General features: G+C 45.1%; 1 protein-coding gene across 2 annotated transcripts in view; it reads right to left on the bottom strand.

Annotated features, from left to right (window-relative positions):
• Positions 1–27024, bottom strand: part of POLK (DNA polymerase kappa) — a 158067-nt gene that overhangs the window by 3453 nt on the left and 127590 nt on the right. For both annotated transcript variants that reach the window (XM_075325483.1, XM_075325492.1), the window contains 3 exons: positions 26449–26620; positions 12882–13805; positions 2212–2263 (listed from right to left, as the gene is read on the bottom strand). In XM_075325483.1, the coding sequence (XP_075181598.1) occupies positions 2212–2263; positions 12882–13805; positions 26449–26620 (1148 nt within the window). The remainder of the gene's footprint in view (positions 1–2211; positions 2264–12881; positions 13806–26448; positions 26621–27024) is intronic.

Raw genomic sequence — 27024 nt, 5'->3', positions numbered from 1 at the left:
ACACAAAAGCGTTAGACCAAACAAGTGCTCTTGCGCATATAGCCGTGCTGGCTAAGATGGCTGTTGGCGGAACGATTGGTCAAAGCATTGTTTGGGGCTGATAGCCATCACGTGTATGGCCAGCTTTAAGGTTCCGTCACACTAAGCAACATCGCTAGCAACATCGCTGCTAACGAACAACTTTTGTGACGTTGCTAGCGATGTTGCTGTGTGTGACATCCAGCAACAACCTGGCCCCTGCTGTTAGGTCGTTGGTTGTTGCTGAATGTTCTGGGCCATTTTTTAGTTGTTGCTGTCCCACTGTGAAGCACACATCGCTGTGTGTGACAGCGAGAGAGCAACAACTAATGTGCAGGCAGCAGGAGCCGGCTTCTGCGGAGGCTGGTAACCACAGTAAACATCGGGTAACCAAGAAGCCCTGTCCTTGGTTACCCGATATTTACCTTTGTTACCAGCCTCCGCCGCTCTCCCTGTCAGTGCCGGCTCCTGCTCTGTGCACATTTAGCTGCAGCACACATTGGGTTAATTAACCCGATGTGTGCTGTAACTAGGAGAGCAGGGAGCCAGCGCTAAGCGGTGTGCGCGGCTCCCTGCTCTGTGCACATTTAGCTGCAGCACACATCGTGTAATTAACCCGATGTGTGCTGTAACTAGGAGAGCAGGGAGCCAGCGCTCAGTGTGCGCTGCTCCCTGCTCTCTGCACGTGTAGCTCCGTGCGCTGGTAACCAAGGTAAATATCGGGTTGGTTACCCGATATTTACCTTAGTTACCAAGCGCAGCATCTTCCACGCGGCGCTGGGGGCTGGTCATTGGTTGCTGGTGAGCTCACCAGCAACTCGTGTAGCGACGCTCCAGCGATCCCTGCCAGGTCAGGTTGCTGGTGGGATCGCTGGAGCGTCGCAGTGTGACATCTCACCAGCAACCTCCTAGCAACTTACCAGCGATCCATATCATTGTTGGGATCGCTGGTAAGTTGCTTAGTGTGACTGGACCTTTAGTCTCCATAATAATTGGCAATTGGTAATTGGCATGATTAATGGGGATATCCAGGCTTGGGACAAAAGACAGCAGTCACTTTATAACTTCAGACTGGTGACAGTCCTGAATTCACGATGTTTCCGATGTGAGCAAGCAGTCATGCGAACTCATGTATGCAGCTTGAGGTCATGTTCCGATCAGACTTGTTTGGCTTGTCTCAATAAAAGTGAATAGAAAGAAATCAAATGAGATAATGATGTACATGACTGCAAGTTTAAAAATCACATACAGTGGAACCTTGGTTTAAGAGTAACTTGGTTTGAGAGCATTTTGCAAGACAAGCAAAAGCTTTTTAAAAATTTGTAACTTGGTTTAAGAGCAATGCTTTGCAAGAAGAGCAAATTCCCACCGTGCACACTTCCAGTTCCATCCTTTGATTGCACTCTGACCTGCTCTGGAGGTAATTTTCTGTCCATATCTACTGTATACAGTATACCACTGTAAAGTACTGTATATACTGTTTAACATATCTATCAATTTGCATTTGTGGATACAGTATTGTACTCACTTTCGGCTAACCAGTGCAGCATATCGCTTATATTGTACCTCCCCGCACACCAACAATTCTATTGTAAGCTAACAAGCAGTTTAATTTGCTTTATGTTTTTAGTGTACTGCACAGTATGTTGTATTAGTGCACTGTAATCATTTTATATGAACAGTACATTATTTTGTATTACTGTAATAAGTTTGTATAAATACAGTAAATATTTTTGTGTTGTAGAACGAATTGTCTACGTTTCAATTATTTCCTATGGGAAAATTTGCTTTGATATAAGAGTAACTTGGTTTAAGAGCTCACTCCAGGAACCAATTATGCTCGTAATCCAAGGTTCCACTGTATTATTTTGCACATGGCTGCCTGCTTGCATGAGGAATACTGGGGTATGCGCACTGCACAGTGATACGATTCAGCAGTCTGCATTCACAGAGTGCCTGCAGACTTTTGTCCCAATTCTGGACAACCCATTTAAGCAAAGAGAGTAATTTCATGTAAAAGTGTTTATATTCTGACTTCTTTAGTGAAGAAAAAAAAATCCTAGAAATGCACATTCCCCACAGGTGGGATCTACTGCAGAATTTTGGCAGCAGAATATCTGCTGGGAAATCTGAATTGCCAAACATTCTGCAGATTTCCTTCCAGATCACAGTCTCCCGAAAAGCCAAACCTACCGTTTAGTTCGTGAAGTGGATTTATTTCCCGCATTTCCTCTGACTGTGATCCCTGAAGAAAATAAAATATCAAATTAAAAAATTAGTCGTTCCAACAAATTTAAAGCATCTAACGGATCGTCCCATATTCTAATAAACATTAATGTAACAAAGATAATGGGAGAAATCGGTCACAGACTAGTTTTCTAAACAAACAGGGTACATTCCCCAATATATAAAGCGTGTTCCTTATACATCCAATGCTGCGCGGATTCTCTAATAAATCTGCTGGGACAACGCAAAGCGTTTAACATTCTCCATGTTTAGCGGAAAACAAAGCAAGATCACCAAACAAAATATCTGCAAGAATTCAAGAACAGCAGCGCTCCAAACACAAAATCAAGGGAGATCGCTGAAATATTAACAATAATAATAATAATATTCATTTATATAGCGCTAATTCCACAGCGCTTTACATACATTGGCAACACTGTCCCCATCGGGGCTCACAATCTAGAGTCCCTAACTGTATGTCTTTGGAGTGTGGGAGGAAACCGGAGAACCCGGAGGAAACCCACGCAAACACGGGGAGAACATACAAACTCCATGCAGATGTTGTCCTTGGTAGGATTTAAACCGAGGACCCCAGCGCTGCAAGACTACAGTGCTAACCACTGAGCCACCGTGCTGCCGAAATGCAGAAGACGGAGAAAGGAATGTTTACTTTTTTTACTGTAGGATTTAGGTTTTGTGGCACAGACGCCTACTAACGCGATGTCAGCACTGCAATTTGCAGCAGTTTATGTTACAGTGTTATGTCAAGTGCCAACTGCAGCAAAACAGCGTCTGCTGTAGAACTCATAGGTCCTTCTGGAAGTATGAAGGCTGCAGTCTACTTATAGCTTGAGTTGCTCATGTGACAATGTTAATCCTGCCAAAAATTGCAACATCAACATTGCAAAAACAGAGCCGGTTCAGGAGGCAAGTTTATGCTTTTTTTATGCCATGTGAGGCATTTAAAAGGTTATTCTCCCGTTGTCTCATGAGCAGCTCACAGCTCTGCAGTTTCCTTACTTCCTAGTTTCGGGTAGGGCGGGCACTCCTCCCTGACTGACAGTTCTGGTGAGTAACAGAACTGTAATACTGGTAGAACTATAAAGCTCAGCACAGGTTCTGGTGTAATATATTCATCTATGAATAGTTTGTTCTGGAGTCTACACAGTGATGACTGGATGTCCATAAAGAGATAACAGGCCATTTGAACAGAAAAGTGAGAGCTGTGATGTTGAGGTATTGTGAATCCACAGAACTAATAAGAGCAGTTTGTCAGGAGCTGAGAGGGAGTAATCTAACTACAGCATAGCAATTAATGAGCTAAAGACAGATGACTGAAATGTTTAGAGGTATCGCCTCTCCTGAAATTTATGTACTCAATACTCTGCCATGTTCTGGTGGCCGAGCTTAATGGAAAGAAGATATACACTACATAAGATAAAAGATCTCATTGCAGGTGAATGGAAGCAGATCGAAATAGCAAGTAAAGTCCAAACTTAATTATTTTCATGCTGTCTAACTAATGAAACCAATTATATAATTTAAGAACACCCCTTCAAACAGTTAAAGGGGTTATCTGGTCATAACATGTCCGGCACCGGACGACCACAGGTATTTTTAAATTTTAAATTTAAATTAAGAGCTTTATTGTTTTAAACATGAATGAAGCGGAAAACATAATTTAATTCACCATAAGCATATAGTATTAATGCAAAGTATTTATTAAATTTTTTATGCAGTTTATATCTATAGCGTGTGCCTTTGTGGGTAATCTATTCCTTTTAAGATCAGCAGAATCACCACTTTTCATACATCTTGCACAAATTTATGTCATATGATTCATAAAAAGAAATAGCTATTTTACAAAGGACAAATATTCCGTCAAAAGAATTGTCTGCAAACAAAAATTACCGTCCAAGCCGGAATTAATCACTACAAAGCCCCGATGTACATTTACAGGAAGACGGTGATTGATAGAGACGTGAGGTTATAAGCAGAAAGGTAGGATTTAACGCTCGCATTTGTGCTGTCTCAGAGCATCAGTCATCCCTGTACATCTAGCTCAGGGGCATAGAACAACTCTGCGGTGCGATTCCTTACTGTGCAGGCTTGCACTTTGCTGTATGACGCATGAAGGGAGACATGCTGCTGAAATATGATGACATTTGTTAGACTGGAAATGCAGCAGAAATAAAGCCTCCTATTTGGACCATACTCTGGGCTTGTGTAAGCAATGGAAGCGTCTGCTGCGGTCCCTTTGTTGTGCTGATGGTTGGAGGATCAAACGCTGAGGTCCTATACCAGAGATCCTATGAATCACCAGTAAGTCTATCATGGTTTAGTGTGTAAAGGCCCCGTTACACGCAACGACGTATCTAATGATATATCGCCGGGGTCACGGATTCCGTGACACACATCAGGCATCGTTAGCGACGTCGATGCGTGTGACACCAACGAGCGGCCGTTAACGATGGAAAATACTCACCAAATCATCCATCGTTGACACGTCTTTCATTTTTAAAAAATCGTTGATTGTTGAGGACGCAGGTTGTTCGTCGTTCCCGAGGCAGCATACATCGCTATGTGACACACCTTGGGAACGACGAACTACAGCGTACCTGCGGCCGCCAGCAATGAGGAAGAAGGTGGGCGGGATGTTATGGCCGCTCATCTCCGCCCCTCCGCTTCTATTGGGCGGCTGCTTAGTGACGCCGTACGAACCGCTCCCTTAGAAAGGAGGTGGTTCGCCGGCCACAGCGACGTCGCTAGGCAGGTAAGACCGTGTGACGGCTCCTAATGATATTGTGCGCCACGGGCAGCGATTTGCCCGTGACGCACAAACAATGGGGGCGGGTACGCTCGCTAGCGATATCGCTGCGTGTAAGGCCCTCTGAAGGCCGCTTTCACACTGCATTCCTCTTCCCTTTCAGTGGACTCATCGAGCCTTCCATCCGAACCCACTGCAAAACGGGTTTCGGACGTATGCGCCGATGGGCCACTAACTATTATGGTGCAGACAGAGTCAATGTATTCTCTGTCACGCACCATTTTCGGGAGGATACGCCTATTTGAGGCGGGCACCCACATCTAGGAGACTGCGTCTGGGTGTCCGCCTCCAGTAAGTGTACACTCCCGAAAATGGTGAGCAACAGAGCACACACTGACTCTGCATGCACCATTATAGTCAATGGCCCCGTTGGCGCATACGTCTGAATTCAGTTATGCGAGGATTCGGAGAGAAGTCCTGACAGGACCACTGAATGGGGAGAGAAATGCAGTGTGAAAGCGGCCTAAGCAAGGAAAGTTCACAATGTGTACTGTAAGGTTGCACTTCCTTGCAGTGTGTAGACAGCAGAAAAAAAACAAAACGTTGCAGCTGCTAGACGTGCTGCCTGGATTGCTGCCCGCAGTCTAGCACCATATGTAAGGTTGCACCCCGCAACCTGGGGGGTTCCACTCACTTGCAGCAGTGCGAGGTAGCTTTAGCAACACAGCTACAGTCTCTTTATAAAAATTCTGGCAGTTTATTTAAAACACTCAACATAAACTGCTAAACAAAATGTAACAAAGCCTCTCTCGGCTTAAAGGAAAATATAACACATCCACATACCGTGGGCTTCCAGTCCATTAAATGTCCATAGTGGAGTCTCCACACTCTGGCCCCTGCCAGCGAACACTCACTGTGGTTGCTTCCTGCAGCCTCCAGCACTCTCCAGCCAGGCTGCAGTCTTTTCCCCAGTCCTCACCTGGACTGATTTCCAGAAGTCTGTCTCCAGTCTTCACACAGACTGAGACCTCCAGCACACATCATCCATGTGCAGCACTCTCAGACCTCCCCCTGTCTCTAAAACCAAACAGTCTCTTAAACCCAACTGGATACACCCACAGGTGGAGGTATGTGATTCTCCAGCTCTGTCCATCACACCGGTCATAGTTTAAAGGGAACCAAACCCTTAATTACAACCCAAGTTCTGTGGAACTACAGGTCCCACAGTCACACCTTCAGTTCAATATCGCAGGGGATTCTTCACTACGACACACAACGACCATCCACAACATTGGTGGTCGCTACCTCACAGTACACTAAACTTGCCCAAAAGGCTTAATTATTCAGAGTCCAAAAGAGTGCCATTTTGACCACAAAACTCCTATCCAGTCAAACTGCATGTACCATGTGGTGTTATATATTTTTACATGATGAGAAGGAGAGACTGTGGAACAAATAGCGCAATAGGGTCTTATCCGATGCAATAGGGTATAACGATTGTATAGGTACACTCACCTGTCAGGGTTGTGAGAGTCACAGCACCTGTGCAGACGTGGTCGAAGATGAATAGCCGCAGCCCCGCAGAATCAGTAACAATGTAGGATAATACAGATGGCCACACAGTATATATGTATATAGATATATATATATAGATATATATATATATATGGATAGATACAGATCGTGTGTGTGTGTGTGTGTGTGTGTGTGTGTGTGTGTGTGTGTGTGTGTGTGTGTCATGGCCGAACATGTTGGCACCTTTGAAATCGTTTAAGAGAATAAGGTATTTCTACCGGAATAATAATTTCACACAAAACTCTGAAAAATGTACAGGACAAACTTATTGGCTCCATCACCTTAATACTTAGTTGCACACCCTTTGGAACGAATAACTGTGATCAAAAACTTCCTATAACTATTAACGAGCTTCTTACACCTCTCTACTGGAATTTTGGACTCTTCTTTTGAAAACTGCTCCAGGTCTCTCAAGTGAAGGCACCTTCTCCCAACAGCAATTTTAAGATCTCTTCACAGGTGTTCAATGGGATTTAGATCCGCACTCTTTGCTGCCCCTTCAGAACTCTCCAGTGCTTTCTTTCTATCCATTTCTGTGTCCTTCTTGAAGTGTGTTTGGGGTCATTGTCCTGCTGGAAGACCCATGACCGAGGATGCAAACTCAGCTTTCTGACACTGGGCAAAAAGCTCTACTTTGGTCTCATCTGTCCAAAAGACGCTTTCCCAGAATGATTTTGTCTTACCCATGTACATGTTGTCAAACTGCACTCTAGTTTTTTATGTCTCTGTGTCAGCTGTGGGGTCCTCCAATGTATCCTGCCATAGTATTTCAGTTCACTTAAAAGTAGACGGATAGTTCGCACTGACACTAATGCACCCTGAGCTCGCAGGACAGCTTGAATTCTTTTGAACTTAATTGGGGCTGCTTACCCACCATCTGGACTACCCTGCGTTGTAATCTTTCATTCCATCCACATACAGGTAGATTAGCTGCAGTGACATGGGCACCAAGGACAATGAACATCAAAATCTCTGGTGATGGCCTTGTATCCTTGAGATTGTTGATATTTTTTCAACAACTGTGGATCTCAGGTCCCGAGACAGGTCTCTTTGCCATGAGGAGCCATGTTGAACTTCCAGTGACAAGTATGAGAGTGTGTGAGCGATAACACCAAATTTATCACACCTGCTCCCCATTCACACCTGAGACCTTGTCACACTAATAAGTCACTTGACACCGAGGAGGGAAAATGACTAACTGAGCAAAATTTGGCCACTTTCACTTAGGGGTATACTCACTTTTGTTGCCAATGGTTTAGACAGTAATGGCTGTGTGTGGAGTTATTTAGTGGGCACCAAATTTACACTGTTATACAAACTGTACACTGAGTATTTTACATTGTATGAAAGTGTTGTACATACAGTTCTGTCCTATGAAAAGATATAATAAAATGTTTACAAAAGTTTGAGGGGGTACTCACTTTTGTGAGTACTATCTAATTATATGTGTGTACATAAACTATATATAGTTTGGACACACCTTCTCATTCAAAGAGTTTTCTTTATTTTCAGGACTCTGAGAATTGTAGATTCACATTGAAGGCATCAAAACTATGAATTAAAACATGTGGAATGAAATACTTAAAAAGTGTGAAACAACTGAAAATATGTCTTATATTCTAGGTTCTTCAAAGTAGACACCTTTTTCTTTGATTACTGCTTTGCACACTCTTGGCATTCTCTTGATCAGCTTCCAGAGGTAGTCACCGGAAATAGTTTTCCAACAGTCTTGAAGTAGTTCCCAGAGATGCTTAGCACTTGTTGGCTCTTTTGCCTTCACTCTGCGGTCTTGCTCACCCCAAACCATCTCGATTGGGTTCAGGTCTGGTGACTGTGGAGGCCAGGTCATCTGGCGTAGCACCCCATCACTCTCCTTCATAGGCAAATAGCCCTTACACAGCCTGGAGGTGTGTTTTGGGGTCATTGTCCTGTTGAAAAATAAATGATGGTCCAACTAAACGCAAACCGGATAGAATAGCACGCCGCTGCAAAATGCTGTGGTAGACATGCTGGTTCTGTATGCCTTCAATTTTGAATAAATCCCCAACAGTGTCACCAGCAAAGCACCCACACACCATCACACCTCTTCCTCCATGCTTCACGGTTGGAACCAGCCATGTAGAGTCCATCCGTTCACCTTTTCTACAAAGACATGGTGGTTGGATCCAAAGATCTCAAATTTGGACTCATCAGACCAAAGCACAGATTTCCACCGGCCTAATGTCCATTCCTTGTGTTCTTTAGCCCAAACAAATCTCTTATGCTTGTTGCCTGTCCTTAGCAGTGGTGTCCTAGCAGCTATTTTACCATGAAGGCCTGCTGCACAAAGTCTCCTCTTAACAGTTGTTCTAGAGATGAGAAGGTGTGTCCAAATTTTTGGTCTGTATATTATATATATATATATTATATATATTATATAACAGGAGATAGAGATATACACATATATACGAATACATATACACATAGAGAGATTATATATATCTCGCTCTATAAAATATATTATTATATATATTATACACACACACACACACACACACACACACACACACACACACACACACACACACTAGAAGGTGGCCCGACTAACGCATCGGGTATGCTAGAACTTATTGTGTAGTTAATGTATGATTTTTGTTAAATATATATATAGATGTTGTTGTGTGTAGTTGCCAAGTGTTTCTGTAGGGCGTTGTAAATGTTCTGGGTGTTGTCTGGGTGTGGGGGTGTGTGACAGCGGTGTTGTTTGTGTGTTGCGTTGTGTGTGTGTGTGGTGCTGTGTGTGTTGCGCGATTTGTGTGTGTGTGTTTTGGGGGAGGTATGTTTTGTGCAACGTGTGTGTGTTGCGCGGTGTGTGCGTATATTTGTGTGCCGTGGTGTTTGTGCGTTGGGTGTTGTGTGTGCGGCGTTGTCTATGTGTATGGGTGTCTGTGAAGGGCGGTGTTTGTGGTTTCTAGTGTGTGTGGTGTGTTGTGCAGTGCGTGTGTGGCAGTGTGTGTGTTTTTGGGGGAGGTGTGCACCCCCATCGTGCTCCATCCCCCATGCTGGGCACCGCCCATCGTGCTCCATCTCCCATGCTGCACACCCCCATCGTGCTCCATCCCCCATGCTGCACACCCCTATCGTACTTCATCCCCCCATGCTGCGCACCCCCCATCGTGCTTCATCCCCCAATGCTGCGCACCCCCTATTGTGCTTCATTCCCCCCATGCTGCACACCACTCAGAGAGGAGTATAATAGGAGGAGTAGTCCTGGGGAGAGAGGAATATAATAGGAGGAGTAGTCCTGGGGAGAGAGGAATATAATAGGAGGAGTAGTCCTGGGGAGAGAGGAGTATAATAGAAGGAGTAGTCCTGTGGGGAGAGGAGGATAATAGGAGTAGTCGTCCTGGGGGGTGAGGAGTATAATAGGAGGAGTAGTCCTGGGGATAGAGGAGTATAATAGGAGGAGTTGTCCTGGGGGGTGAGGAGTATAATAGGAGGAGTAGTCCTGGAGGGAGAGGAGGATAATAGGAGGAGTAGTCCTGGGGGGAGAGGAGTATAATAGGAGGAGTAGTCCTAAGGGGAGAGGAGGATAATAGGAAGAGTAGTCCTGGGGGGAGAGGAGTATAATAGTAGGAGTAGTCCTGGGGGTGAGGAGTATAATAGGAGGAGTAGTCCTGGGGGGTGAGATGTATAATAGGAGGAGTAGTCCTGGGGTGAGAGGAGGATAATAGGAGGAGTAGTCCTGGGGGGAGAGGAGGATAATAGGAGGAGTAGTCCTGGGGGGGAGAGGAGGATAATAGGTGGAGTAGTCCTGGGGGGAGGTGTATAGGTGCCCAATGTGTGCAGGGCCGAGCGGGTGTGCGGGGGGCGTGGCCGAGCGGGCAATGTGTGAGGGGGGCGTGGCCGAGTGGGCAATGTGTGCGGGGGGCGTGGCCTGGCCGACCGGCCAATGTGTGCGGGGGGCATGGTTGAGCCGCTCGGCCAATGTGTGCGGGGGGCGTGGCCTCTCGGCCAATGTGTGCGGGGGGTGTGGTCGAGCGGGCAGTGTGTGCGGGGGGAGTGGTCGAGCGGGCAGTGTGTGCGGGGGGCGTGGCCGAGCCAAAGGGCCAATGCGACGGTGTGTATATATATATATATATATATATATATATATATATATATATATATATATATATATATTATATTATATTATATTATATATTATATATGTCTCTCTATCTCACACACACAGTCCACATAAGCACAAGTAGGACAATATACGGTAATATACAGCAAGAATAGCTCTGTCCTTCTGCTGCTGCCGGCTGTAAAACCTGCTAACTGAGCTGTAAACCTCGAGAGGGCAGTAAAAGTTTTATGCAAAGAGAAAAAAAGAGAAAAGTCCTGGCAGGATTTATTATTTTCCACAGGACTTTTGTCTGTGTGCTAGGCACCGTGCCATGTGTACAGATTGTGCTCCTAATGGCTCACTCACCTAGAGCAAAACGGTGCAGCCAAAGGTCACTGGCAGCTCCTGACAGTCAGGATCTGTTCACACAGCCATCACTGCTATGACTACTGATGGCTGTACAAGAGTAAGACCATGAATAATACAAATGTAATGTGGACTAGAGGGATTATATGGAAACTAATAGATTATGGAATCATTACTAAATAAGCAGCATACAAAATTTAAAGGGAACCTGTTAGCTAATTCATGATGCCCAAACCGGGGGCAACATAAATCAGACCCTTGCTACATGACTGCAGTCAGGTATATTTTTATCTAAAATGCTCCGGCATTTCAGAGAAAATATTGTTTGAAGGTCCAGCTGTGAACTATAGCCAGAAACAGGACTAGTCTGGCTCCGCCCTTTGTTGGGTCTTGCCAGCGCTGATCTACGTTATTGACATGTCTCCCCAATCTATGTACATGGAAGAGACCTGACAAATTAAATTAAATTAAATTAAAAAGAACCTGTCACCAGATTTGGCGACTATGAGCTCTTATATACAGTATTCTACAAAACTCAATATAAGAGCCCAAACCACTCTGTAGAACATAAAAAACACCTTTATAACACTCACCTAGGGGGTCCGATGGGAGTCGCTGCTCTCCGGTCCGGTGCCTCCTATCTGCCTTCTATCCAGCCCAGTATAGATGTATAGTCCTACGTTATCCACACTGGCTGGCACTGCGGTCCTGCGCAGGCGCACTTTGATCTGATCTACCCCACTGAGGGCAGATCAAAGTGCTGTAATCCGCCGTCACGAGGAGAGATTAAAGACTGAACGCGCATGCGAACTACAATACTTTGATCTGCCCTGCGCACGGCAGATCAAAGTGTGCTTGTAAAGGACCTCAATGTCGGCTAGTGTGCATGACATAGGACGCGCCATGCACACGGGCCTCAGAAGGACAAAGATTGTCACAGAGAGGAGGCGCTGGACCGGGGAGCAGCGACACCCATTGGGCTAGACTGCCCCACAGGTGAGTATAATAAAGGTGTTTTTTTTAGGTTATACAGAGCGACCTGGGCTCTTATATACAGTATTCTAGAATGCTGTATATAGGAGCTCACTGGTGGTGGCCGCAGCTTATAGTTGCCAAATCAAATCTGGTGACAGGTTCCCTTTAACTAGAGTGGTGCTCTGAGAAGTTGGCTGGGGGTGGCACCAGACTAATCTCATCTCTGGCTATGGTCTACAGCCAGATCTCTAACCTATATTTTCTCTGAAACACCGATACCTGTCTGCAGTCAACGGTTTTGGTGGCATGAAACAGCTGACAGATACCCCTTAAATTTAGAAAGCAATTCAGTATTTAGGCCGATAAGTCACTGCTGTATCGGATCAAGCTAAGTGTTGGTTATACTTAACCTAGACTAGGAGAGCTATGTTCCATCCACAGCTGTAAGGGTATGATTACACATACACGTGGAAAAAGAAGCAGCACATCAATCCTTGACGTGTTTCTGGTTGAAAAAGATTCCAAATTAAGCCTTGATGCATGGACCAGGTACGAATTCGACAGCATCATGGGAATGTAGGAGGCTCTTAAGCTCAAGTCCATGCATTGCGGTCCATACTTAGATGTCTAAAACTGACCTCATACCACTGAATCAACTGAAGCAAACAGAGCCCAGATGCAAAAACAGCACCAAAAATGATCCAAAAACCTGGATTCTGATTTATCAAACCTGGCCTCAATAAATTTAGCAAATATTTCAGCTGCTGTGAAGTAAGAAGCTTCTGTATTTTTGTTTTTAAGTTTTTAGCAATTAAACTGGTAAGGTTTCTATTATACAACTTCTACACTCTACAATGCACTCACCATTCTGATGATCATTTTTGGGGGGTCTTCGATCTGATTTTGCAGGATGTTCCTTCAGCTCGTCTAGAATACCCTTATTGAGGCACACATCGACATGTCTATTAAACACTGCGAGGTCGGAGGTATCTTGCTGTATGTTGCATACTGGGCAGATAAATACGGTTTCTCCAGGACATACTGATGAACTTGGTTGTGACGCTGCTTTACTCTCGTCCCTTTTCACGTCACATTTTACCCGATATACAATAGGGTTCTTACAATTTTTTTCATCTTTGCAGTGATCCTTCTGTACTTGTTGGTCATGGATGACAGGAATTGTGTTTTTATCTATAACAAAGTCTTCCATGTCATCGAATGGCGTGATTGTCACCATTTTGTTTTTAAGGTTCTTTATATGGACATCTTTACCGAGGCCGCCCGAGAAGCCTTCATGACTTTTTTTGGCTTTATCATTATATGCTCCAGGTACGTTCTCACATTTGCCTACTATTTCAGTGTTATCGGAAGGAGGGGATTTACTGAGACATCGGTCAATATGTTTATTAAATGCCTCCAGATCCCAATCACTCTGCCTCATCATACAAATAGGACACGTGAAATCAGGCTCTTGGCAAATCTGGTCCACCTGAGTAATGTCCTCCTGCTGGTCGCATGGAGCCGGTGTCTCAATCTGCTCCCTGCTTGTGACTGCGTTGCTTGCGGACCCTTGTTCCCTGCTCTCTTGTTCCAGTCCTAGTTGTCTTTCTGCACGCTTCTGATTAAAGAAACTTTCTCTCTGGGGGGCGGGAGTCTGAGTTACTTGGCCAGAATTATCTGCCATGTCTGAACATTTTGTTTTTGTAGCTTTGCTCAAACCCAGGAAACTAGTGATACTTTTCTGATATTTTCTGTCATCTTCTGATAAAAATCCAGAAAGCCTCACACCTGAAAATGACAGTAGTTAGAGAAAAGTCAAAATGGAGTTCAATAATTATCCAAATAACAGTCTTATTAAGATTTTAACCTGACATGTGAATTTACCCCTTTATGTCATCTTCCCATCCTCTACACCAGAAGTCCCAACCTTTCTGATCTTGAGAGCTACCTCCAGCTCTGATAGAAGTTCGCAAGCCACTTTCAGCTCTATGAGAGGTTCACAAGCCACTTTCCGCTCTATGAGAGGTTCACAAGCCACTTTAAGCTCTATGAGAGACTCGTGAGCCACTTTCAGCTGAGAGGTTTGCAAGCCACTTCCTGCTCTATGAGATGTTTGCGAGCCACTTCCAGCTCAGAGAGAGTTTTACAAGCCACTTCCAGCTCCCGCCTCCTTTACAGTAGTGACAACCAGAGTCCCTATTATCAGTATCAAGACAGCAAAAGCTTTTCCACAGAAATCACACCGAGACAATATACCAAGATCCAGGGTTGCCTACCGTACCCCCTATTTTGATTTGCTCTTTTATGTGGGGCTACTCACAAGTCTCACCAAATTGAGACTTCCTTTTCATAGCTGTTTGCTAGACCTGGTGTTTATGCATCAAGCTGGAAGATAGCCGCGAGTCACATATCATGGACCCGCGAGCCACAGGTTGGGGACCCCTGCTCTACACAGTCTACTCCAGTAGGGAACACAGGAACTTTTCTTCAGGTCACCACTCACCTTATCAAATCAATCACTGACGGCTTCTACTATCTCACCTGTCCTGTCTCCAAACACTATTAACCTGAAGATACAAGGTTAACCTGCTGACTAGCAGCGTTCCAAAGCTGAGTTGTCGCCGTACTGAAAGCGCAGCTATCGTGAGAAAATGGGCTTTATTTCAGTCACTGCGGCTGCTGGGAGGAATAAAGTTAATTTTCTCTAAATAGCTGCGCTTTCAGTAATGTGGTTAGACAACACTGCACATAAATATATTTACAAGTGAGGAAATGAGAGATTCCCTTTAAAATTTACCATTTTCACTCCAGGTATTCGATTCTAAAAAAACAAATCCTACACTAAAGCTTTCTGCTTGGGAATAGTATTGTTTTGTTAATTATACATCGGCAGATGAGATAATGTGTGATGCCTTGTCTAATATGTTTCTTACACCAACGGAAAGTAGAGAAGATCTTTTTCCAGTCCTGCTGAAAAGAAGACCTCATACAGCCATTGTCGATAAAAACATAAAATAGCTGTGGGTTTTGAAAGATAGGAATCAAAAAAAAAAAAAAAAAAAGAATTGCCTGCATCCACATGGAAAAAATGTTAAGAAAGAGGTTAGGAAGATATGAAAAGGATAAAAAAGTAGAGAGAGGGCTAGTAACAACACAATATAGAAAAGATGGGGATCACTCATTCCCCACAGGAATGGCCGACATTCAACTTATTGGGTCAAAATGTCTTTCAATTCGACAGAATCTGGAAACTCCAGTAAATCCAGGTCTTAAATCTTTATGGCGATTAACAATTTGGGGTACTCAATCCTCCATGTGCCTTTAGAGTTTTAAACCAACCTTTGGTAGCTAGATTTATAGAAAGGGGAAGTTAAATATTCCCATAGAGCTGGAATTCATGTTTTAGACATTAAAAAAGTCTCGGCATGAAGAAACAATATCAGTTCATGGAGTGTCATTATGGTGTAACAGAAAAAAGTCTGGGGAGATCGGTGAAGAAGGTAATTCTCCAGACTGCTCTCAAAGGAGTTGGATCTGGAAAGTCCCAAAGATGTGCTCTGAGGAGAGAGCAAACAGGAGGAAGAGTAGTGATGATCAGACCCGGACTGTAAAAGTCCAGATCCTTATACCAGAATGCTGGGCCCGAAATTCTCAAGGAATTCCAGCTAATGATCCGGCACTTGGGTAATACAAAAAAAAAAAAAAAGCAAGCGGCGCTTCATACTTACTGAGGCTCCGGTCCGGCCATAAGTGGTTCTGCAGCCACTCATTCACTTCCCGGCCCGCGCATTAACCTTTATGCATATGCACCGCTTTCCCCACCCACCGGAATCTGTGATTGGTTGCAGTCAGACGCGCCCCCAGCCTGTGTGACAGCGTCTGACACTTCCAATCACAGACGCTCTGTGGGTCTATATCGTTCCTGTTATTTTGATACACAGCGAAGATAAGCACATGACTGGGGGCTGCAGACTGCAGCTTCATCTGTGCGGAGTATCATAAAATGGGGAGACCTTAAGCCATTTTTTAATTTATTTTTAAACCATGATAGATGCACATAGCGACTGTGATTGGAAGCATCAGAAACACAGTCACTCAGGGTGGGGGCGCATCTGACTGCAAACAATCATAGACGCTGTTGGGCGGGGAAAGCAGTGCATATGCATGAAGGTTAAGGAGCGGTTCTGGATGTTAATGAGCAGCCGCAGAAGCAGTTACAGCCATCCTGGAGACTTAGTAAGTATGAAGTGCTTGCTTTTATCCTCCTATCCCTTCTACCACCATTTTTAATTGCCGGATTCTGGTCCCCAGAGACTTATATGGTGACTGGCATCTGGCCAGATAACTGGGATCAATTCCGGGCCAGAACTTCATTTTTTAAAAAATCTGGTTAGGTCCACCAGTCCTGGTTGTCTGCGAGTATGCCCATCACTAAAGAAGAGTTACCGCGGTTCAGCATCCTGCAATGGACAGGGGTAGTGGAAACTATCATGAAGTCCATGTTAAGGGGGCAAACAGTCTGTCTGTAGCAAATATAAGAAGCAGCTGATGTGAGGGATAACATTGGGAGCTGTACATGTGATTAAGGGGGCATGTTAGAGGTAAGTCTATGGTAGTTTTTCCAATACAGAGGCTTAAAGAGTAACTAAACATCCTTCCTAATTTGTTCCCATTTAGCAGACACTTGAATTGCCATAGCTGGAGAACAGACTAGTCTGGCTCTTCTCCTGGTCAGCTCTTTCCAGTGTGGCTAGGGGAGGTTGCCTTGCATGTGCATAGGGATATACCTGTCAAAGATTTGTGAATCACCTGGAGCTATGCTGGGACGAGCCCGCCTACGGCAGAACCAGACTACTCTGGTCTTTGCCTATAGTCCACAGCTGGATTTTATATGTATATTTTCACTGAAATGCACAGAGGAGCATTTCCGAGAATTATATACCTGGCTGCGTATTCATGATGCTCACGGTTTGGACAGCGTGAACAGCCTGACATGTTCCCTTTAACGCTTGAAAAATTACAGATATTGCCAGTGTGAATGTACCCGCCTGGAGGCAATTTTTTTGCTTTAGCACAAAATTTTTAGCAGTAGAATAGGGGTTTAAGAGGTCAAATAACACCTCACCTCCATCCTCAGTGTTTTTAAAGGAACACACTGGTATGAATGCTTCCAAAAAAAAAAAAAAAATCTTTATTTTTATATAGCGCTAACATATTCCACAGCGCTTTATATACATCAGGAACACTGTCCCCATTGGGGCTCACAATCAGAAGTCCCTATCTGTATGTCTTTGGAGTGTGGGAGGAAACCGGAGTGCCCGGAGGAAATCCACGCAAACACGGGGAGAACATACAAACTCCTCGCAGATGGAGTCCTTGGTGGGATTTGAACCCAGGACCCCAGCGCTGCAAGACTGCAGTGCTAACCACTGAGCCACCGTGCTTCCAATATTTATTTAAACACTAAGGAATCAAATAACCATGAACAAAAATGGGGTGAAACTACCCATGGATGGGTCTTAGAAAGTGAATTACTAGTAAGTCTAATTCTGTTTTCTCTAATCCTCTCCATGACAGCACCACAGGGGAAACACCAAAGAATAACGCTAGGGAGGCGCAATTGCCTGGAGAACTTTCCTCTCAAAGGCTAAATCTTCCATAGATGTCAAATCTAATCTATAGTGTTTGGTAAAGGTATGAGCCGAGGACTAAGTGGCAGCTGTGCAGATCTGCTCGATAGATGCACTAGCTCTTTCAGCCATGGAGACCGATATAGCTCTTGTGGATTGAGTTTTTAGCGATACTGGAGGAGATAGATCAAAAAAACGATCGTGGAATAATATCGAAATCTAGATCGAATTTGCCAGAGTGCTTCTTGAGTCTTTCTTCCCTTTATTCGGTCCACAGTGCTGAACATAAAAGGCTCTGATCACTTCGCCAAGACTCTGTTTGATCCAGATAGTAGAGAATTGTCATCCGGATGTACTCTGAAATTAAATTCCTCTTTGCTGCATGTTGGGTTTTGGCAAAAGGGAGGATTATTTCTTATGACATATGGAAATCTGTTACTACTTTGGGCAGGAAAGATGGGTCTAGGCAATACCACCCTATCGGCCAGGATTCTCACACATGATTTTCTAAAAATTGGGCTTAGATCACACAGACTCCCCTCGCTGTTATTATGACTACCATTGAATTTGGGATATTGGTTCAAAAGGTAACATGGTCAAAGCTTTGAATACCACATTCAGGTACCAAGATGGCACTATATTATAATCTTTGTGGGTGCATCTAGAAGCTGCAGTCATTCATTTTTATCTATTGGTAGTCTGCCAATTTTTGGTCAAAAAAGGAACTTAAAGGGAACCTGTCACCAGCTTTTTGCCTATTAAACTAAAAGAATCAATTTCTGCAGCTCCTGGGCTGCTTTCTATGAAGGTGCACCTTGGCCCTGACTCCCCTTCCTGACCCCAAAAATAACTTTATAAAACTTGGCCCTTAGGTATGCTAATTATCTTGGTTGGCCAGATGGGCGGGCTCATTTTCTGCTCCCTTACCCCCTCCTGCCACTGATCCCCGTCCTCCTTCCTTGATTGACGGGATGACGCCCTCCGTCATCCTCCTCGTCGCATTTTCAAATCTCGCGCCTGTGCAGTTAGGTCTGCTCGTGCAGGAACAGTCTGCAATGCCATATCGCGGGCATACCTAACTGCACAGACGCGAGATTTGAAAATGCGACGAGGAGGATATCGGAGGGCGCCATGCTATCAATCAAGGAAGGAGGATGGCGATCAGCGGCAGGAGGGGGATAAGGGAGCAGAAAATGAGCCCGCCCATCCAGCCAACCAAGGTAATTAGCATACCTAATGGCCAAGTTTTATAAAGTTAATTTTGGGGTCTGGAAGGGGAGTCAGGGGCAAGGTGCACTTTCATAGAATGCAGCCCAGGAGATGAAGAATGTGATTCTTTTAGTTTAATAGGGAAAAATCTGGTGACAGGTTCTCTTTAAGGCTGACACTCGACTGGGATTTAACTCTTGACAAACCATCTTTTAAAAAGTCCAAAATCCTGGCTATATCTGAACGACACGGATCTAACAGTAGACCTACACCATAAAATGAAATTGTTCCATATTTTACCGTAGGTCACATATGTAATCAGTTTTTTGCAGGGTATCTATGACGCTATCTGAGAGACCTCTAGCTTTCAGGATTGAGGCTTCAGAAGCCAGGCACAGACTCTGGCGGGCCAGATGATATATCGGATCTTGAAGTAGAAGGTCAAGGTCTGGAGGAAGGATAAGAGGAACCTCCACCTTCAAGACCATCAAAGCTCCAACCAGTTCCTTTTTGGCAGCAAAGATGCAATCAGAACGGTTTTGACTTTGGTCATTCTGATTTTTTTTAATGTCCTTGGTAGTAAAGGAATTGGATGAATGGCATAAGCTATCCTGAAGCTTCAAGGTTGAACAAATGTGTCTACCTTCACTGAGGAATTCTTTGGGTCCAAGGAGAAACATAGATCTACCTTTGCGTTTTGATGACCCGCAAAAAGATCTATTTTTGGATAACCGCATTGTTTGGTTAGCATCTAGAAGATTTTCGTATTCAGGCTCCATTTTCCAGGATGACTATCTCTTCTGCTTATGAAGTCTGCTCATGGTCTGCTTATGGTCAGAACCTTTTAGATGAAGAGCTGGCAAGGACAGTAGGTAATGTTGTGCCCTACAAAAGATCCTTGCTGAGACTTCCCTAAAGTTCCTTCATATTGTGCTCCCTTGATGTTTAAGGTGAGATACTGTGGTGACATTGTCTGAATAGATCCTGACATGAGTTCCTCACAATAAAGATATACTGATTTGAGGGCTGCTTCTACTGCTCTGATCTCTCTGAAGTCTGAAGATTTGATGTCATCTGGCAAGACACCTTGGAAGGCGACCTGAGAGAACTACTCCCCAACCTCTCTTGCAGGTATTTGTTGTTACTCATGATAGGAGATGTTGAATTAAAGACTTTCCTTTAGGCTATATTCACACAGGGCTTTTTGGTGAGTTTTTTTCCTGACCAAAACCTGATCTTGTGGCAGGAAATCTCCTTTGAGTCATCTGCGTTTTTCATGCGTTTTTGCGGCTTTTTTTTTACAAAATAAGTTGTATCAATGAAAAAAATGCAGCAAATCTGCAGCAAAGAATTGAAATGCTCATTCTTTAGAAACCTGACCAAAAATGCAGGTATTTGACAGAACAGTCAGGAAAAAAAACCTGATGTGTTTGTGTGTGTGTGCATGAGAGTTCAGAACTCTCATAGACTTTGCTGGGACTGAAAAAAAATAGCTTTTTACTAGCATGGATTTGCATAAAACCAAGGAAAATCTGCAGCTAAAAAACGCAGCAAAAACTTACCAAAAAAGCCCTGTGTGAACATAGCCTTAGCCTGATTTTCTGGGCTGAGCCTTGTGATGCCTTTAGGCCCTGTGCATACTTGCCGGATTTTCCCGCGGATTTGCTGCATGTTTCGCTGCAGAAAATGTTCTTAACCTTTCTGCAGTGATTCACCAGCAAATCCTATGGGGAAAAAAATGCTGTGCGCACTAGGCGGATTTTGACAGCTGCATGTTTTGCTGCGGGATTCCCGCAGCAAAAACAATTGCATGTCACTTCTTTTCCGCAGGTAGCTGCGGCATTTCACTCCATTGACTGTAATGTAATCGTGAAATCCCGCAGGGAATAACGCAGGTAGCAAATTCTGTGCGGTTCACGGCGTTTTCCTGCGTTATTCCCTGCGGTGTTTCGGGACATAATGTTCATCACTGCCCTGCGTTTTGCAGGGAAGTGATGTCATTATGACAGGAAGAGGAAGCGGAGCAGAGAGTAAACATATACAGATAACACTCACACACAGACACAGACATATAGAATGCACATAGAAATCAAAATGTACATATAAAAATAAAAAATAAAAAAATTGCGGGCTCCATATTTTTACCGTCCAGCCGAGGTAAACACACAGCGGCGGCCCGGTATTCTCCGGCTGGGAAGGGCGAGGGCCATGGTTAATGCCCGCCCCCCTCCCGCAGCCGAGAATATCAACCCGCAGCTGCCCCGGGACGGTCGCATCCATTATACGACAGTCCCGGAGTGTCCCCGGCTCTTCCAGATTGCCGTGATGCAGTGGCAATCAAGGTAATATAAGGAGTTAAAGGATCGCTGGCATTAAGTCCAAGCTTAAAGGGGTTATCCGGCTTAATTTGCTTTTTTTTATTATTTCCCTATTGGGCTACATTGGGGCAGGTAAGTAGATAGAGACCACTTACCTGCCCTGCTGTCAGCCCCTCTCCCCCAGCTCAGAGCGGTCATGTGACCGCTCCTGCCGTGATTTTGCTGCTTCCGGTCATTGCACGTCTACATGGGCAGGGCCATGTTGACATGCAAATGTGGAAACAGCATGTCGCCTCCCTGCTGGGTGTCTACAGTGCGATGAGCGCCGCCCCCTTCCCTGCACCCTCCCACACATTCCCCCGCACCTCCCCCTGCACTGCTGTGGGGGTCCGTGACCTGGCGGCGGGGCCTGGCGGCGGCTGCCATGGTATCAGCTCCAGCACCGGCCCCCCTGCTCAGGATCACACATTCAAATATACCGGCATCACAGATCACCGATGCCGGTACATTTGAAAGTGCTGATGAGAAGCAGCGCAGCGCTGCTTCTCATCACTGTCCTTCCCGCTGTCTGAGCTCTCTTCAGCACAGCGGTGACGTCACCACTGTGCTAATATGTCTAGAGCACAGACAGCGCGCGAACGTGCAGGAGCGGCGGGGACCGAGGACAGGTGAGTATGTACTCCCTATGGGGTGGTGTGTGTGTGTGTGTGTGTGTGTGTGTGTTGCACAGCCCGATGTGTGTGTATGTATGTTTGTGTATGCGGTGCAGAGCCCGATGTGGTGTGGGGTGTAGAGCCCGATGTGGGGCTGTTATTTGCAATGCTGTAGTGTAGTGCGCTGCCCTGTAGTGTCCTGTAATGTGCTGCCCTGTAGTGCCCTGTAGTGTCCTGCCCTGTAGTGCCCTGTAGTGTGCTGCCCTGTAGTGTGCTGCCCTGTAGTGCCCTGTAGTGTCCTGCCCTGTAATGTGCTGCCCTGTAGTGTGCTGCCCTGTAGTGCCCTGTAATGTGCTGCCCTGTAGTGCCCTGTAGTGTCCTGCCCTGTAGTGCCCTGTAATGTGCTGCCCTGTAGTGCCCTGTAATGTGCTGCCCTGTAGTGCCCTGTAATGTGCTGCCCTGTAGTGTGCTGCCCTGTAGTGCCCTGTAATGTGCTGCCCTGTAGTGCCATGCCCTGTAGTGTCCTGTAATGTGCTGCCCTGTAGTGTCCTGCCCTGTAGTGTGCTGCCCTGTAGTGTGCTGCCCTGTAGTGCCCTGTAATGTGCTGCCCTGTAGTGTGCTGCCCTGTAGTGCCCTGTAATGTGCTGCCCTGTAGTGTGCTGCCCTGTAGTGCCCTGTAATGTGCTGCCCTGTAGTGTGCTGCCCTGTAGTGCCCTGTAATGTGCTGCCCTGTAGTGCCCTGTAATGTGCTGCCCTGTAGTGTGCTGCCCTGTAGTGCCCTGTAGTGTCCTGCCCTGTAATGTGCTGCCCTGTAGTGCCCTGTAATGTGCTGCCCTGTAGTGCCCTGTAATGTGCTGCCCTGTAGTGCCCTGTAGTGTCCTGCCCTGTAGTGCCCTGTAGTGTCCTGCCCTGCAGTGCCCTGTAATGTGCTGCCCTGTAGTGTGCTGCCCTGTAGTGCCCTGTAATGTGCTGCCCTGTAGTGCCCTGTAATGTGCTGCCCTGTAGTGTGCTGCCCTGTAGTGCCCTGTAATGTTCTGCCCTGTAGTGCCCTGTAGTGTCCTGCCCTGTAGTGATCTGCCGTGTAGTGCCCTGTAATGTGCTGCCCTGTAGTGTGCTGCCCTGTAGTGCCCTGTAATGTGCTGCCCTGTAGTGCCCTGTAGTGTCCTGCCCTGTAGTGCCCTGTAATGTGCTGCCCTGTAGTGCCCTGTAGTGTCCTGCCCTGTAGTGCCCTGTAGTGTGCTGCCCTGTAGTGCCCTGTAATGTGCTGCCCTGTAGTGCCCTGTAATGTGCTGCCCTGTAGTGCCCTGTAGTGTCCTGCCCTGTAGTGCCCTGTAATGTGCTGCCCTGTAGTGCCCTGTAATGTGCTGCCCTGTAGTGTGCTGCCCTGTAGTGTGCTGCCCTGTAGTGCCCTGTAGTGTGCTGCCCTGTAGTGATCTGCCGTGTAGTGTCCTGCCGTGTAGTGATGAGAGGTCAGTGCTGGGGCAGAATATACTGACAGGGAATGTGTGTGCAGGGGGCGGGCAGAGGGTGCGGCTGGACACTGGGGTGAGGCTGGACACTGAGGCCAGGCGGTGCCAGTTGTGACTGGGAGGTTTAGCACAGGAAGTGGTCATGTTTGCTGGAGCTGAATGTAAACAAGAAGATGCACAGAATAAAGGTATAATTCAAGAGGAACAAAAGTTAGAAAACAGAAAATAACAATGTAGGGGTGATTAATATGACAATACAGCACAGATTAGCTTAAACTCAAACATTTTTGTTATGTCGGACAACCCCTTTAATCATGGCAGCGTCTATGAGACAGCTTCCATGATTAACCTGTAAGTGAATAAACACACACACACACACCGAAAAATCCTTTATTTTAAATAAAATAGCAAAAAAGCCCCTCTTTCACCCCTTTATTGCCCCCCCAACACACATCTCTGGCGTAATCCACGCAGGTCCCACGACACTTGCAGACTGCTGCAGCTGCATCTGACACACTGTACTGAATGCAGCGTCGCAACGAGGATGCAGGGGTAACTCCAGGTCATTTCTCACGGTCGGTGATGTGAACACATTACTGCTCGTGAGAACTGCAGTGTGTCCTCACAGGGACTATCTATTGATTGATCTGTCCTCTATCTATTGATTATCTACCCCTCTATCTATCCCTCTATCTACCCAACTATCTATCCCTCTATCTATCTATCTATCTATCTATCTATCCATTATCTATCTATCCCTCTATCTATTTATCTATCTATTATCTATCTATCTATATCAGAAGGAAATGACTTTTTTTTTCTTCAATGCGCTTTATTGCATTGAATGCATTAAAAACACATGTACAAACCTGCAGAAAAACCGCACCAAAACCGCACCAAAACGCATGTGGATTTCGGTGCGGTTTTGTTGCGTTTTTTTTCCGCGGGTGCGGAAATCTTTCAGAGCCTGCAGAATTTTCTTAAGAAAATTCCATTTTCTAGTGCGCACAAGGCCTTACATGATAAGGTAAGTGTATCCTCCTGCTGAGCGAACCTGGAGATCTATCCCAGCATGAAAGGAAGACGTTTTGGAGGACTATTGTATGGGGCTGAGTCCAAGAAACTGCTGGGATGCATGAGGTCTGGACCCCAAGACTCACAATGCAAATCTTATAGAGACAGTCTTCTGGTTCCTTAGAGTATATATTTTGGCTCTTAACGGTATTTTCTTGGGTACTGGAAGAGAAGAGAATCAGTGAAGGGAAGAGTACTGGAAGGGAAGAGGTCTGTTCTCCGGAATTTAGGTGGATACCTAAATAGACCTTCTTGGCGGAAGATGTTCAGTCTGATTATTCTTGATTAACCAACCCAAGGATTTTAGAATCTGAAACATGGATTAGAGACGTGGACGTGGAACAGAGTGAGCCAACATCGACCAAATAAAGGATGATGCAAAGGTTTTGCTTCCTGATGAACACTACCACATCTGCCATGATTTTTGTAAATATTCAAGGATCTGAAGAGATCCCCAAAGAAAGGACATGTAGTTGAAAATTAAGAATTTCTTGTCCTTGCGTTACCACGAATCTTAGGATTTCCAATATGCCTGATGTATGGGCATGTGTTAATAGGCAATATGCATCCTGTAGGTCAATGGTTGCCATGACAAAATGTCTGCCTTTTAGTAGGACCTGCTAGGAATCCAACTGCCTTTCAAAGGAGTGGCACTGAGGCCAGCAGATCTTAATTTAGTTATTTAGGGGTGCCACCACAGGTATAATCTTCCAGTTGCTGCAACCAATAGAACTTGGCTTTTGTTATACAGGTGGAAGGAGGACAGGGATGCAGGTTGAAGAGCTATGAGAGGACCCTAGCCCAATAATATTCAATGTTATCCCGGGAGGATGGTGTGGTCCCGCTCCAGGAGGAATGGGTTCAGTGTACAGGGGAGGAAAGCAGCGTGCTTGACCGCTGGCTGCCCGGCTATTGAAAGGTAAAACAGAAAGAGTGACTGTTGGCTACAGCATCCCAGGAAACCTCTCCGTGCCCTTAGGAAGAGGGAACATACTGAGGATGGAGGGAGGAGAGGGGTTATTTACCCTCTTCTTGTTTCAGGTCCCTAATTAGGATGGGAAGGTAACCTCCTGTGGTCCTGTCGTGGAGGGGTATTAGAGAAAGAAACATTGCTTTATATCTTATCACTGATACAGACCTTTCCTTCTCTTCTCCCTGTTCCCTGGACTCCACAATCAATAAAAAAAACTGCTAGAAATCAGTCCTGGTCAAAACCAGACTGCCAGGTCATTGAGGTAGAGGGGAGGAGTGAGAGAACAGGCAGAAAAATACATAAACATGTGATGCTGCAGCTTTCTGGTAAGTGTTTTATCTCACCTCAGAGCTGGAGTCACAGATACACTGTTCATTACTGCTGCCCTATAATGTCCTTCATACTGCTAAGAATGTGCTACATAAAGACAAGAGAGCTGTAATCTATCATGTCTCTGTGTATTGTCTATGGGAGACCTCATATCAGCTAGTCTCCATCCACTAGCTCAGAGACAACTGGAAATAAGAGATTGAGCCTGCAGTGGGGAAAACTGGTAAAATATGCAAGATTCAAGAAATTTAATTGCCATAAAGTTATTCCTCACAACACGTTATTCTGAAAATAATGACAGGTAAGCTTTAGGGCCTGTGCACATGGTGCGGTTTTTGAGAAATCTGCACCAAAATCTGCATGCCTATCCTGACGCAAGCAAAGTCTTTTTTTTCTTTTGCAGAAATGGTACATTCTAAGGATGTGTGCGCACGCTGTAGTTTTTGGTGCAGTTTGTTGCCCAAAACTGCATGTCTTTCCTTCGCCTAGCAAAGTGTATGAAATTTCTTAAGTGCCGTGCAAATGTTGCTTTTTATTCCTTGCAGATTTGGTGCCGAAAAAATCTACAGCATTTCAACTGTTGGGGCGTTTCTCCTGCATTTTTTAGCCCTTCAAAAAACAAAAAAAAAAAAAAAAAAGTATGGAAAAAGTTTTTCTGCCAGAAGGTGAAGATTTGATGCAGAAAATTCTGCACCAAATCTGCATCATGTACACATACCCTAAATGTATTTGTTCATCTCAAAGTAAATTTCATAATATCGAATTCTATATTTACCCATCAATCTGAGACGTAGAGGTTCCGGTGAAGCCAAATCAATTTCTGCCTTAAGAATTTCCTTTGCAACAGAAAAAATGTCCTCCTCTGTAGAGACGGCGTAGGAAACGGTTGATGCCCTGGTCTTGACTTCAAATTTGACATTTTTCAGTTTCAGTGTAACCGTTCTGCCCTATAATAAAGGAAGCAGGAGTTCATTTATAACCCTATAGAAGCTCCAGTGCTGTTTTTGGCCGCACAATGAAAGTTCACATACAGGTTAGGAAGTTCCAGCTATAATGGAAGCTGTGAGATCCACCCATCGGCTGAACTCTGACTGCTCCAAGCACATGCCACAATATTATTACTCCACGTTAATAAATGCTTAGGAAACACTAACTTTTTAGCCTCAAAGTAGAAAGCAGGAAATAACTGGACAAGGACGTCTATAAAAACTTATATAGGAAGCGAAAAAACAGAAGTAAAATAAACAAAATTCTGAAGGAGAGTCGAGGACATGTTCTTCAAGCATGGGAACAAAGATAGTCAACGTTAGAATGGATGGAGGAATAAGATGCCGCCTATCTATATATATAA

The sequence above is a fragment of the Anomaloglossus baeobatrachus genome, chromosome 1, assembly GCF_048569485.1.
Source record: "Anomaloglossus baeobatrachus isolate aAnoBae1 chromosome 1, aAnoBae1.hap1, whole genome shotgun sequence".
Taxonomy (NCBI): domain Eukaryota; kingdom Metazoa; phylum Chordata; class Amphibia; order Anura; family Aromobatidae; genus Anomaloglossus; species Anomaloglossus baeobatrachus.
The sequence above is the reverse complement of the archived record's forward strand: the minus strand, read 5'-3'. Positions and strand labels throughout refer to the sequence as shown.